Source organism: Sapajus apella, unplaced genomic scaffold (assembly GCF_009761245.1).
Source record: "Sapajus apella isolate SASKATOON/1434 unplaced genomic scaffold, GSC_monkey_1.0 scaffold20, whole genome shotgun sequence".
Lineage (NCBI taxonomy): Eukaryota > Metazoa > Chordata > Mammalia > Primates > Cebidae > Sapajus > Sapajus apella.
This window is the reverse complement of record NW_022436960.1, coordinates 3,958,669-3,971,803: the sequence shown is the minus strand read 5'-3', so window position 1 is coordinate 3,971,803 and position 13,135 is coordinate 3,958,669. Positions and strand designations below refer to the sequence as shown.

The following is a 13,135-nucleotide window of genomic DNA, read 5'->3' as shown; positions in this document are numbered from 1 at the left end:
CTCAACATTCTCACCCTTTCCGAAGCAGGTCATAGCATTTCAGAAAGGAGAGAAATCCTAACTGCTCTCTCTCCCAGTCTGCAAACCCCACTGTAAGACCTTTCAGAGTGACACAATAATGCTAAGAATTTTACTACTCGTCAACCCTCTGGCCTAACCAAGTTTCTACATGACATTATTAAACTACGGTTATCGTTCTAGCAATTTTACCTTTTTGCTTTTTCCGTATTTTCTCGACTAGAGTCCGGATCTGCACATACTCTTCCCACTCTTTTCCTGGGCCAGGTGCAGGACTGCTGCATTCTGTAACGTAAGAGGCATGGTACTGAAACACTTCTTTCAACTTAACCTACTAGTCTGCGGAAGAAAGAGGATTTAGACTTTGTTGTTGCTGTTCTGGTTGGTTGATTTTTAAAAGACAAGGCATACAACAGCCATGATGATGAATGTGAAAAGTACAAGCAGGTCCCCTTTCCAAAGCAGACAAACCCTGGGAAATCATAAAAATGCCCCTCACTTAATGTACCCAAGAGAGAGCACTGAGCGAACACCTAGCTCACATCCAACTTATTCTTAGTCAACTTTTTTTAGAATATACTAATAGTAAAACCTATAATAAAACGCTAAGCTAAAATGCAAACTATCCCCCCAAAACTCTTCTATACAGCAAAAGAAGTTAATAGTAAAAGTCAACCTTTCTTTTTAGTTAAACCCATAACACTGACTCCCTAAGGAAACCAGTTAAATTGGACATAAGGACAATTAGTCGACAAACATTTCACATCCATGTGTATGGCACTATATTCAGCACTCTGGGGGAGTTGCAAAATGAGATGGCACAGTCACTGCTAAAAAAGAAGCTAAGATTCCACTGTGGGGCCAGAAGCAAAAGACCAACACCCGAGACTGAGGTGTGGGTTTGCAAGGCTGCACATTGGGCACCCCGCCTATTGGCAGCTCTTTCTTTTCACACAACTGCACTGCTTTAGAGAGCCCCTTCCCATGCTCCTGCTAAACCTTTGGGGCCCCTTTGCTCTCTATTAAAAGAGCATATGTGGCAAATAACTAATGATAACTAGATACGCGCCAAGTCTTAACTATGAAATGCAGCCAGTCTCGCTTCATTTTCCAACAATAAGCACTGAGGGAGGCCTGGAACAGGCTTAGAGGTAAAGCAGCAGCGAGCCTGTCCTCAAGCTGCCCATAGGCAGGGGAGTTTGGCAAGGAATGGTAAGAACAGCCACGGTACACCAGCCCATGGGTCTAGGGGAGCACTCGGGAGGGGCCTGACTCCAACTTGGCTGCAGCCTGCTTTCTGTCTCGAAGGGACAGCTGCATTTTTACTTGAGGTTTAGCCTGCCACATAACCTAAACATGGACTAAGGGCAACGGAGTGACCCCAGCTACATCCAAGGCACTAACTGCACCAATTCAAATTCATAGTTTTAAAAAGTTACCAAATTACACTAACTTACTAAAACAAGTACAGGCACTTAATAGATATTCCATTTCCTTAAACCAAGAACTCTCAAACTACAGCATGTAAAAATCAGAAACAAAGCCAGGTGCAACGGCTCACGCCTGTAATCCCAGCACTTTGGTAGGCAGAGGTGGGAGGATCTCTTGAGTCCAAGACTTCAAGACCAGCCTGGGCAACAAGGCAAAACCTCATCTCTACAAGAAAAAAAAATTAGCCGGGTGTAGTGACACAGGCCTGTAGTCCCAGCCACTCAGACTGAAATGACCCCAGGAGGTCGAGGCTGCAATGAGCTGTGATTGTGCCACAGCAATTCCAGCCTGGGCAAGAGAGCAGGACCCTTTCCAAAAAAGAAAAAAAAATCAGGAGCACTATTTTGAATCACCAAAAAGAAGCGTGAGCCATCCCAGTGAGGCAGAGCTCTGAAGGCTGGCTCTCCAAGAGGCACGCTGGACTTACCTGGGGCTAACAGCCCATGAAGCACCTTCACGCACCACATCTCACAAGGTCCTTGGCTCGTTCCCTGAGACAGTTATTATCTATGTTTACCAATAAGAACACTGAGTTTCAGAAGGGGTCAGTGATCTGTCAAGGGGCACACTGTGAAAAAGTAGCAGCGCTCGTTCTTGCCCATGGGTCCCCAGGGTTCCAGGTGGCTGTGCTATGAAGGCTCATATCTGTTATTTCATCTGAGCCTCGTTAACAGCCACACAGTTCCGACAGGCATTTCCAATCTCACAGACAGGGACTGCGAGTCTGGGAAGCTCTGTGACTCGCCCAGGCCCACAGCTAATAAGCTCAGACCTGAATACCAGTTTGTTTGATGCACACTTCCCCATCCTGTGACAAAGAAGTAAAAGGCACAGCCACTGCATCCAGGCCAGGAGAGCCCATAGGAGGACTTACTCTGCAACAGTTCACTGGTCAGGTTCAAGATTTCCTTCGGTGACACAGTTGCTGTAGCACCAGTGCCGGATTTCTGAGTTTTTACTCGACTCTTCTTACCCATTTTCTGACTACGGAGAAGAGAAAGAAGAAAGAAAAAATTACATTACCAAAGAACAAAATCAAGTAATAAAACATGTCTAATACACAGCAGCATTAGTCTTCAGAAGCTAACTAAGATCCTACCTTACGTGTGCTATATCCTGAAGTTTTCTTCCAGAAAAATAAATGTGTAATATTAGTATTTAGTGGTTGTCAAATGGGAAAAAAAAAATCTGCTTTGTAGTCTCTGGAAGAAAAGTTCATTCTTTTTCACCTACAAAAACTATACTAGAAGCAAATTTTACTCTCGTTTTTTTTTATTATATAGATTTCATTGTGCATACTAGCATATTCCAGGATACTAGAGAGATAAAAATCATGTACACATCATATATACATGAGCATAAAGACCTATGTATTCTCTCCCCACTTTGCCTTAAAATAATCATTTCCCATTAACCATAACTGTATCATAGGCAACTGATTACACTTTCTGGACAAATGCTGAAGATGTTTTACAGCTGGAAGAAATTGGTGAGCTAGTCTAACTCCTACATTTTGTTCCATGGGAAATCCCAAGTGCCTTGCCTGGGATTTCACGGGAAGCTGATGGCAGACCTGAGACTTGAACAAGATCTCCCATCGCCTTCCGGTGTGCCACACACGGGTCCTCCATTTGTGGGCACGTGAGAAATGAGGAGCATATTCTCACAGGCAGATGAGACCATGTAGCACAGACACATCATGGTGTCCTGGGCAAAGACCCCTACGAGATAATGCTTGCTTCAAAGTGTTTTTAACACAGTAGGTCTCAAATAAAGCAAGGGATGTGGATGTGTGAAGAGCGAGCGGGGCAATTCAAAGACAGGGACAGGACGAGGAGAATCGCGAGGGAGGCACAGTGAGGAAGAGAAGCCATCTGGAGAGGGGTCTCTGGGAAGCCCAGCGAGGCAGCCACTCAAAAGAGGGTGAGAGTCACTGCCTGAGGAGTGTGAGGCTAAGAGGATGACCCAGGAGTGTCCAGCCAAGAAGCTGGTAGAGCGATCCATAACCTAATTAATAACCACCAGCACGAGGATGGCCTCCAGGAGCCCTGACCAGTCAGTTACACTTCATCTCAAGTAAGAATTAAAAAGCAGACTTTGATCCATTTGTTTTTCAGAAAAAGAAGTAACTATGATCATGTGAAGAACAATGCTAGGACAAAGGTTTAAAACATTTTCTCCCACTACTACAGATGATCACTGATTCTTCTGTAACTGAATCCATGCCTATATGGGGAAAATAGTAGGAAATCACATTATTTAACAGGCTAACGTGTATCTTCTCTTATGCACCTAATATATAAAGACTAATGTGTAACACATTAACATAATAAGTCTTCTAAAAATCAGTGTAAAATATACAATGTCAGTCATCCTGGAATAAAAGGAAATTGGTGAAAAGATATAAAACTTTTGCAGCAATAAAAGGAATTTGTTTTCCGCAATCGAAAGCAGAAAATTTAAGTGAGGGGAGGGCAGGATGACAGACCACTTAAGCCCCTTTTCCGATTTTTCCTACACTTAAGGACTACCTTCTTAGAAGAGAAAAAAGCTCCCATGGTTCTGGCTCACAGCCAAGAGCAAGGGCACAGCCTGGAGAGAGCACCTCCACCCTTCTGGGCATTTCAGGCCTCCCACATCTGCCAAGGGCATATGTGGAGGATCCCTGAACTTAACCTGAAAACAACTAAAACCACCAAGGAGTCTGGTAATAAGGATGTTAATCACACTTCCAAATATAGCGGGTTTGCTTGCTTGGCAGGAGGAGACGCAGAAGCATCCTGTCAGCAATGGCTTAGCTGGCCTCTCCCTTCAGCCCTGCCTGAAAGACCTTCTGCTGTGGGAGCCTGTAAATGAGGCAAGAACGTCACTCTGATGAGGAGCTCCAAGACCCTTTTCCTTCTCTTAACAGTGAGCCTGGGACGGTGGGGCTGTTCCGCACCAGCCCTCACGTGGGTGCCACCAACTACAAAACAGGCTCTACTGGCTCTGCTGGCAGCCCCTCACCTCCCCCAAAGTCTTCCCTCAGCGATCCACCCAACTCCAGTTGCTCACTGATGTAACAGCAGCTGTTCCCTGGAGCTCAGTATTTACCCTCTCTCAGGTGCTGGGCTAAGACACAGCTCTCCATCTGATCTTCCTAAACACTTTAGGCTGTAGATATTATCCTTATCTTTCAGATAACATTCTCAAAAAGGTTAAGTCCCTTCTCTTTGTCCAAGGTCATGGATCAGGTAAGAGGCAGAGCTAGAATTTGAACCCAGAACCACTACTACATTGCCTCTGTTTAAATACAGATTAAAAAAAAAAAAAAAAAAAAGTACATGGCAGCAGGGAGTCTTCCAGATCAAACACCATGGGATATGGAGCACACCCCTCCACATTCCCACCAGCAGCTGCTCAGCCCACACCTGGGCAGCTCCAGCCACTTCCTCCTGCACCTCCTGAATTCATCCTCATGGTTAGACCCTAACACTGGTCTGGTACATCTCCCTGCCCAAGCCCGTCCCTGCTGCTTAAATCTACCCTCACGCTGCCACCACCCTCCCACAATACCAAGGCTCCCAAACCCTCCACAGACATAGTCATGTACCTCCTATCTCTCTGCCTCCCCATCTGCCTCTGGACTGTAGTATTTTAGTCACTTATTCACAAACTCTTGGTTTTCTCTAAAAATGCTGCCCAGTAATCCCCTTAAAGCCTACCTGGTCCCCCCAGTCACAATCTTCTTTTCTCTACACTCCTGCAATTCCTGGTATGTTCTCCCAATATTGAAGGACCCCACTGTACTCAAAGATTTGCTCACACACCAGCTTCCCTTCAGATAACAGGTTCCTTGGGGACATCCTCTCTCTCTTGTTTCTATTTGTCACCCCAACATACAGTCCGGGCCTCAGCACACAGCAGGTGCTACACAGCAGATGCCACTCTGAGTTCCCAGGAAAAGCATCTGCACAGGTCTTAGGTCAGGTTACAATCTCCATTTCTGAAGCTTCTACCCAAGTTTCTATCCCCTTGGAAGAGACAGGAAATGTCTAGTTCCTGCTCCATGGGAGAGAAGACCATTAAAAATACGGCTACAATGATATGAAAACACAATACATTCCGTTTACAGTCTACAGTTGAGTACTTACAACTCCAATTGTTCTCAAGATTTCTTTTTTAAGCCAGAAAACTGCTGGCTTTTAGAAATGAGTAATAGGTGCATAAATACAGCAGAGGTATAACTTCAAAACACACCAATAAATTAACCCCTGGGAGGGGAGATATGCTAGAATGCAATCTTCAAAGGTCCTGTAGGATGATGTTTATGAAGTCACTGAAGCCACTCCTAGCTAAGACCCTCATCTCCATCTCTTTCAATCCATTCCTGATTCATTTCCCTGCCTACAAGTCCTCCCCCACCACAATGCCAACAGTTAGCTTTAATAAATTGAGGTATAAAATACAAACTGCATAGGCGTAGCGCAGTGACTCACGCCTATAATCCCAGCACTTTGGGAGGCCAAGGCAGGTGGACTGCTTGAGCCCAGGACTTTGAGACCAACCTCGGCAACATGGCGAAGCCTCGTCTCTCCAAAAATATACAAAAATTAGCTGGGTGTGGTAGCTCAAGCCTGTAATCCCCAGATACTCAGGAGGCTCAGGTGGGAGAATACCTTGAACACAGGGGGCAGAGGTTGCAATGAGCTATCATGGAGTCACTGCACTCCAGCCTGGGTGACTGAGAGAGACCCTGACTCAAAAAAAAAAAAACAAAAAACTATAAACCACATAGTACACGAATTCATGGGCTCATCCTCATTCATGCAAGGCCCCACCCTTGCAAAAGGCAGCAAACATACCAGTCGTCACCAGCAGTCCTGATGAACCCTGTCGCAACCAGTCCATCCCCCAGTAGCCCATATTTTGACTTCTATCGCCATCGATTAGTTCTTCCGATTCTTAAACTTCATATAAGTGGAATTACACATTTTGTAGGTTTCTTTTGCTCACATGTGTTTCCACAGCTCATAGGATAATGCCTAACCTCCCGGCAAGGTCTTGGAGGACTGAACCGCCTCACCCCATTTTACGTGTTCGGTTTCATCCTACCTTTACACAACACAGCTACAGGAGACGGACTGTTCCTCTTCCTTTCTCTGGAATGCAGCTATCTCACTGCCTGTCCCCTTGTCTTCTCCTGGCAAGATTTTTCACATACTTTAAGGCTCTACCAAAATGTCCCCCGTGGCCTTGAGGGAAACTCTAGGCTCCTCCATGCAACCCTCATGCCCAAGGAAGTCAGTAAGAAAGGGTCAAACTCAAGGTTATTACAGATGCCAAAGGCTTGGCTTATCTTGGGATTCTGTCTTTGGCAGCCTCTTTGTATTGTTTCCCTCCCACAGGGATACAGCTGCAAGGGAGAAGAAGTGGCTAGCCTAGGTGAGGCAGAAAGAATCTTTGTCTTAATTAAGGATCGGGGAAGGGGCTACCTATCCTTCTTCCAGTAAATGTATCTCCCTAGGGCACAGGACCCTAGACCCAAACCCTCTCCTCAATCTGTTCCACTCAAACGAGTTTCCAGGGCTCTCCCAGTAAGCCTCCCCATTGGCTGGGACCACCCTGTCCGAGGGCTCGCCTCAGTCCCCTGTAACCTGAATCCCAGGCAGTCAGGAGCGTGACACCTGGACTTTGGCATGACTTTAAGAACTTAAGCCACCGAAGGCAAGTGTTTCTTGGTACCAGTTCTGTAACCCACCCACTACGAACTTGGGGACATCACCGTCTGTGAGATTCCTTTGTGCAACTCTGGGTTCAATACGATTTGGTACTAGTATTTGTGGGACACCCCTAACTCAAAGCACCTTGAAGGCAGATGCCCTACATTTACTTTGATCACCCCTAAAGCATCAGGCTTTCTTGTGAGTTTGCCAGCTCCCCACATCCTGCCTTCCCTCAGCCCCTTGGCCTGGCTATCATTCCCTGACAGCCTTCACTCTGTTACTTCAGCCTAAATGCCCTGACACCCTGGTGAGTACATCAGGGTCCTCCACCTAAAATCCTGGCTAAAACCCCACCTCACTAACAAGGTGTCCTCCCCACACTTCCACAGCACAGTCCCTGAACCCCTGGGACCTCACCTACCGCAGTCTAAACTCTTCTACCCACTGTCTTGTGGCAGGAAAAAACCCAAAGCTTACATCTCTATGTTATCTATAGGGTCTAATATAGCGCCACAAACATACAGAAGGCCAAATACTTGTTGAGTAAAAGAAAAATTTTTGGATAGCATATTGGTGTTACTAATTTTGACATTCCTCCCAACAGTGATTAAACAGTAGTCAAAATAAGACATTTACCGAGTAATTCTACTAAGGAAATATGGTAATTCTTAAAAGTAAAAATATAAATGTATATGTAGAGATATAGATAATGAGAGATAGATGAGCCACACCATGAAGGACAGGGGTTAGGGTTAAGCTTATGTAATGTCACGCTTAAAAGACAGTTCTGTGGGGCATGCCTATCATCCCAACTGCTCAGGAGGCTGAGGTGGGAGGCTCTTGAGCCCAGGAGTTCGAGGCTGCAGCAAGCTATGATCACACCTGTGAATAGCCACTGGGCTAGAGCCTGGGCAACACAGCAAAATTCTGTCTTAAAATAATTTTTTTGAAAGATAATCTCTTTTCAAAATCCAGTTTTAGATACAAAAGCTTTAGGACATTAAATTTAATAAGAGAGACTGAAAAACACACTTGAATTTTTTAAGCATTATTGGTCTTTCGAAAGCAATAAAGCAGGAATTAGAAAAGGAAAGGAAAGCTTGCAGCCCAAGCACAGGAAACAGCTCCTTGGGCACTTATGACCAAGGACACGAGCATCTATCTGCCCATGACCTCCCTGCATCCCCACCACAGCCCACTGAGGCCGGCAGTGACCACAGCCAGTTGTCAGGAGGCTTAAAGAGGGCTGTGACTTGGCCAACACACCACAGGTGCCAAGCGGCAGACCCACAGCATCAACATGAAACCCTGCATTAGCTCCAGCAATATAGGTGAACTCTACAGGCAAACTTGATTAAACAAGCTGTGCAACGTCTCTGTGCCCATACTATGTTTGCTGTTGCAGAAGACAACAAAATTAACGAAACCAGGCCTGCAGTTCTCAAGCACGAGGCTGGGGAACCAAGACTCACACTCAAAATAAAGCAGCATGGATAATTCCTAAAACACGTAAGTAACTAAACATAGAAGGGCAAAGAATAAAGTACAATTCAAGAAGGATGACTAAATTTTAAGATTCAGTTTGAGAAGGTGTTAGTATCCAGTATGTGTGGTTTCCTAAATTCACCCCACATTGCCTTCTTTTAGCTATCAAAAAAGATACATTCTGTGGAAGTTCCCCAACCTTGTGGATTTAAATAACTACCCTTTTCATTTATGATTCAAAGGTTTGTTTTATACAATGAATAATTTTCATGATCATTTCAGCTGAATTTGGGGCTAAATAACAAGTTTAAACAAATGAAACAAATAGGTGTTTTGAACATCCTTCATGTTCTTCATGAAAAAAATCTATTAAACATTCATCAAGTTCCCACAAAGACCAAATGTTTATTTTCAATATTTATTTCCAATATTTATATTAGTAAAATATAAATGCATCCTAAATATGTAAGTTTACACACACACACTCACTTACAAATATTAGCCAGAAGGTGCAATGTCAATGTTTTTCCCCAAAGTTTATACTGAAATCAGGCATAATTTACAAATACTTACTGCATTATCTTGAGAAAAACAGGACCAAAAAATGATTTAAATAATAATTAAGACAAAATAAAATATGAAGAGTAGCAATACAGGATTGATACACGAATTACACAATCACAGTTAGTCACTCAGAGGAAGGGGTATCTATAAAAAGGAACAGCTAAGCCAAGAGTTTCACACATATCTACATTTCCTCGCCATCAAGATATTTTTAAAATGTACAGAATCTTCAAACTTTGGCCCTTTAAAACACCATATACCACTTACAAATCCATCAATAACCTCCTCATCTAACAGACAAGAAAGGCTTTAGAAGACAGAGAAATGAATGGCATATTCAATTATTATTTAAAGTGCTGACTAATATACAGGGGCATCTGTAATCAAACCTACCACCTCTGTCAATCAAGTGATTCTTTTCCATATAATCTGAATCGTAGAATAAATGGGTCAGGAGAAATAAGCACATTTAGTAACCTTGGCTAATGTGGGGAGTGGGGGAGAAGGTGGGGTAAAAGGTGCTAAATATCTAACCCATTTTTACAAAGTATAGCTCATACATAATGAACAGATTTGGATGGAATTCACTTGCATTTTTTTTCAAACATTCTAAATGGAACGAATATTTATTTGTATATTTCTTGCATTCCCTTGAAATTGCTGCTTTCAACTAAACAGAACTAGAATAAACATTTTTGATTACACTTATCTGGCAATTTATCCAGGAAACCTTAGCTCAAGCACAGCATCTGTTTTTCAATGTATCCTGCATTGACCCAACTTCACAGCTGGGTTGACTAAGGGAGAGAATGGTCCTAAGGATGGCTTCCTCCACCTCAAGCTCCCAGCTGTAAAGAGTGCTTGAGGGAGTGTGAGGGCCTAATCTTCCTGTAGAAAGAATAGGAAACACTCTTTTCTCACTCTTACTAAAATACTTTGCTGGCCATTAGGATCAGATTACTACATTCAGAATAAATACACAAATTATAGGATGATGAGTTAGCAAAATGAAAGCATTCCCAAATTGAAAAGTATTTATCTGTGCAACGTTGCCTTTCCTGCAGATACTGATCAAGTGCCATGGAACCATGTTAGCTGAAACTCACATATACCAGAAGTGTGTTCTGGCTTTGCACAGTAGCAGGGCCTAGTAGCAGTGCCATGCCATACTAACTCTTACCAGTTTACATGACTAACTGGCACCTACCATTCTAATCTTCTAATTAAAACAGGAACTGGGCCAGGGGCAGTGGCTCATACCAGTAATCTTAGCACTTTGGGAGGCTGAGGTGGGTGGATCATTTGAGGTCAGGAGTTCAAGACCAGCTTGGCCAACATGGTGAGACCCCCCCCATCTCTACTAAAAATACAAAAATTAGCCGGGTGTGGTGGTGCATGCCTGTAATCCTAGCTACTTAGGAGGCTGAGGTAGGAAAATTGCTTGAACCCAGGAGGTGGAGGCTGCAGTGAGCCAAGAACCAGCCACTGCACTCCAGCCTGGGCAACAGAGTGAGACTCTGTCTCAAAAAAAATAAATGAAGACTGGTATGCCACAACTCAAAAGTACCAAGAAGTCAAGGCAAGCAGGCAAGGAAGAAGGTGGAATTAGTTTCAACTCAGTAACTACTTAAATACCAGGATGTATACAGATCTGTAAATTGCAAGCCAGTAAAATTTTAATTTAATTAAAATTTAATCTTGATACAAAACAAATTGGGCTGTCCTATATAAGTATTATAACTTGAGATTTTAAAAATACAGTTGTTGGCCAGGCATAGTGGCTCACACCTGTAATCTCAGCAGTTTGGGAGGCCATGGTGAATGGATCACCTGAAGTTGGGAGTTCAGGACCAGCCTGGCCAACACAGTGAAACCCCATCTCTACTAAAATTAGTCCCTCCTACTTGGGAAGCTGAGGTACAAGAATCACTTGAACCCAGGAGGCAAAGGTTGCAGCGAGCCAAGATGGTGCCACTGAACCCCAGTCTGCGCCACAGAGCAAGACTCTGTCTCAAAAATAAATAAATAAATAAAAGTACGGTTGTTGCTTTTCACAATGTCATTTGAGAGATAACTAAACCATTTCTGACTTTTCATTGCATAGTAGGCTTTAGTTTTAAACTGCTATTGAATGAAGTTGTAAATAAATTAACATGAGGCTCCTATTTAATGGAAGTTACCAAAAAAGCCTTTTGTAAAGCAAAGATTCATTGGGTATCATGAATAGAAATTTCCTATTACATCTTTCTAAAATAAAAAAGACAATGTTATGTGTGAAGGAACAGCTATAATCTGTCAAGAAATTACCTTCAAACCACCCACATTCCTTAACATAAGGATTCTGGATTCTAGAACCAAGGAGCATCAGGATTAGAGGTGACCTCTGGGGTTACCTATAGTAGCTCTCAACCCCACATGTTTAAGACAATGGTGGTTGATGTTGTGGAGAGTCAGGATCTAATCTTCACCTGATCTAGTCTGAAAAGGACAGAAGACAGGCAGGACGCAGCTTGTTATTCCTGATTAACAAACACATGGCCTAAGGCGGATTGCCAGTAAGTGAAAAGGGCAGATCCAAAGCTTCCGCCCTTAGGTGGCCAGAAGAGCTGCACATTTACTTCCAAGGCAACCTCCTGCTTTGTCAGCCCCTCCAGTACTATATTGCAGAAAAGTTCACCATCCTCTCTGACCCGCCAGCTTTCATGTCTCCCCAAAGTTTTGCCTTCTCCAGGCTTAATGTACCCCTCATTACTACATATTTCTCAAAAATGAGCAAAACCAATTAAGCATATTATACCTCAGTGAACACTTTTTTAAAGTCAGTGAAACCCTTCAGATGTGTTCTGAGATGGACTACCACCTTCCCGGAACTCAAAGAGATTTGACTAATATTCCTAAGGCTGCCCTAGCTTTTATATGAGCCAAGTGAATTCATTCCCTCATTCCTGTACATTTCTTGAGAATCTAATGTGAAATGCAAAGATGAAAGCAACATAGTCCAATTGCCTTTAGGACAAGACAGTAATCAATCAAAGACTTTCATGACGTTCAGCAAGACAGATCAAACAACTGAGTTTTTGAACCTAAATGCAATTATTCATGCTGTCATATTCTTTATTTCAGCACCATCCTTGCCATGACCTGTGTCCTGTGGCAGTTCTCAACATGATCGTCCCCATCACAATCATGTCATTTGGGCATTTATTATATGATCAGAAACCGAGGTAAGAATTTTACACAATATAAGATAGGTATTATACCCACTTCACAGATGAGAAAGCTGACGCTTACAGAGACTGATTAATTTATGCACAATGATAGACACAGTTTGTGTCAGAGCCTCACCAGCACACCTCAATGACATATCTTACTGATGCTCAATAATATCTCATGAGTTCAGCTCAAAACCAACCCACTTATGAGAGCTCCAAAGGTTCACTGTTATCTCTGATACTCAAAATAATACCATTCCCTTGCAAGGTAAAACATACACAGGTAAAGGTGTTATCTCCTTGGCCTTTTAAAAATAGTTATTTTGCTGTCTTTGTCCAAATACATAGGAAGAGATTAAATTCGGTTTTAATTTGGGATATGGGCAAAACTTCCAAAAGAGTTTCCACCCAATCCAGCACAATGCCACACTTTTGTTGTGGCGCAAAAGCACAGAGCCGTGAGGTGATCGTGATATGCAGCAATGCTAAATAATTACAACCAACAAATCAAAAATGTTATTAGTCTATAGGCAGTAGTAAATATTTTACAGTAAAAGCAGCTTTAGGAAGTATTTTTCAACCCTAATCCTTACTTTCTCTCAACTATGTGTAATAGAAAACTGCTGATATTGAAAAGGCATGTCTATTTTCTGAGACTGA

At 43.0% G+C, this 13,135-nt stretch overlaps 1 protein-coding gene across 1 annotated transcript in view; it reads right to left on the bottom strand.

Moving 5' to 3' along the window:
- The window catches only part of SETD3 (SET domain containing 3, actin histidine methyltransferase), a 79,803-nt gene that overhangs the window by 62,428 nt on the left and 4,240 nt on the right, over positions 1 to 13,135 (bottom strand). Inside the window, exons 2-3 of the mRNA XM_032287448.1 lie at positions 2,384 to 2,493; positions 211 to 303 (exon numbers count right to left, since the gene is read on the bottom strand). Of these exons, the coding sequence (XP_032143339.1) occupies positions 211 to 303; positions 2,384 to 2,486 (196 nt within the window). The 5' untranslated portion in view covers positions 2,487 to 2,493. The remainder of the gene's footprint in view (positions 1 to 210; positions 304 to 2,383; positions 2,494 to 13,135) is intronic.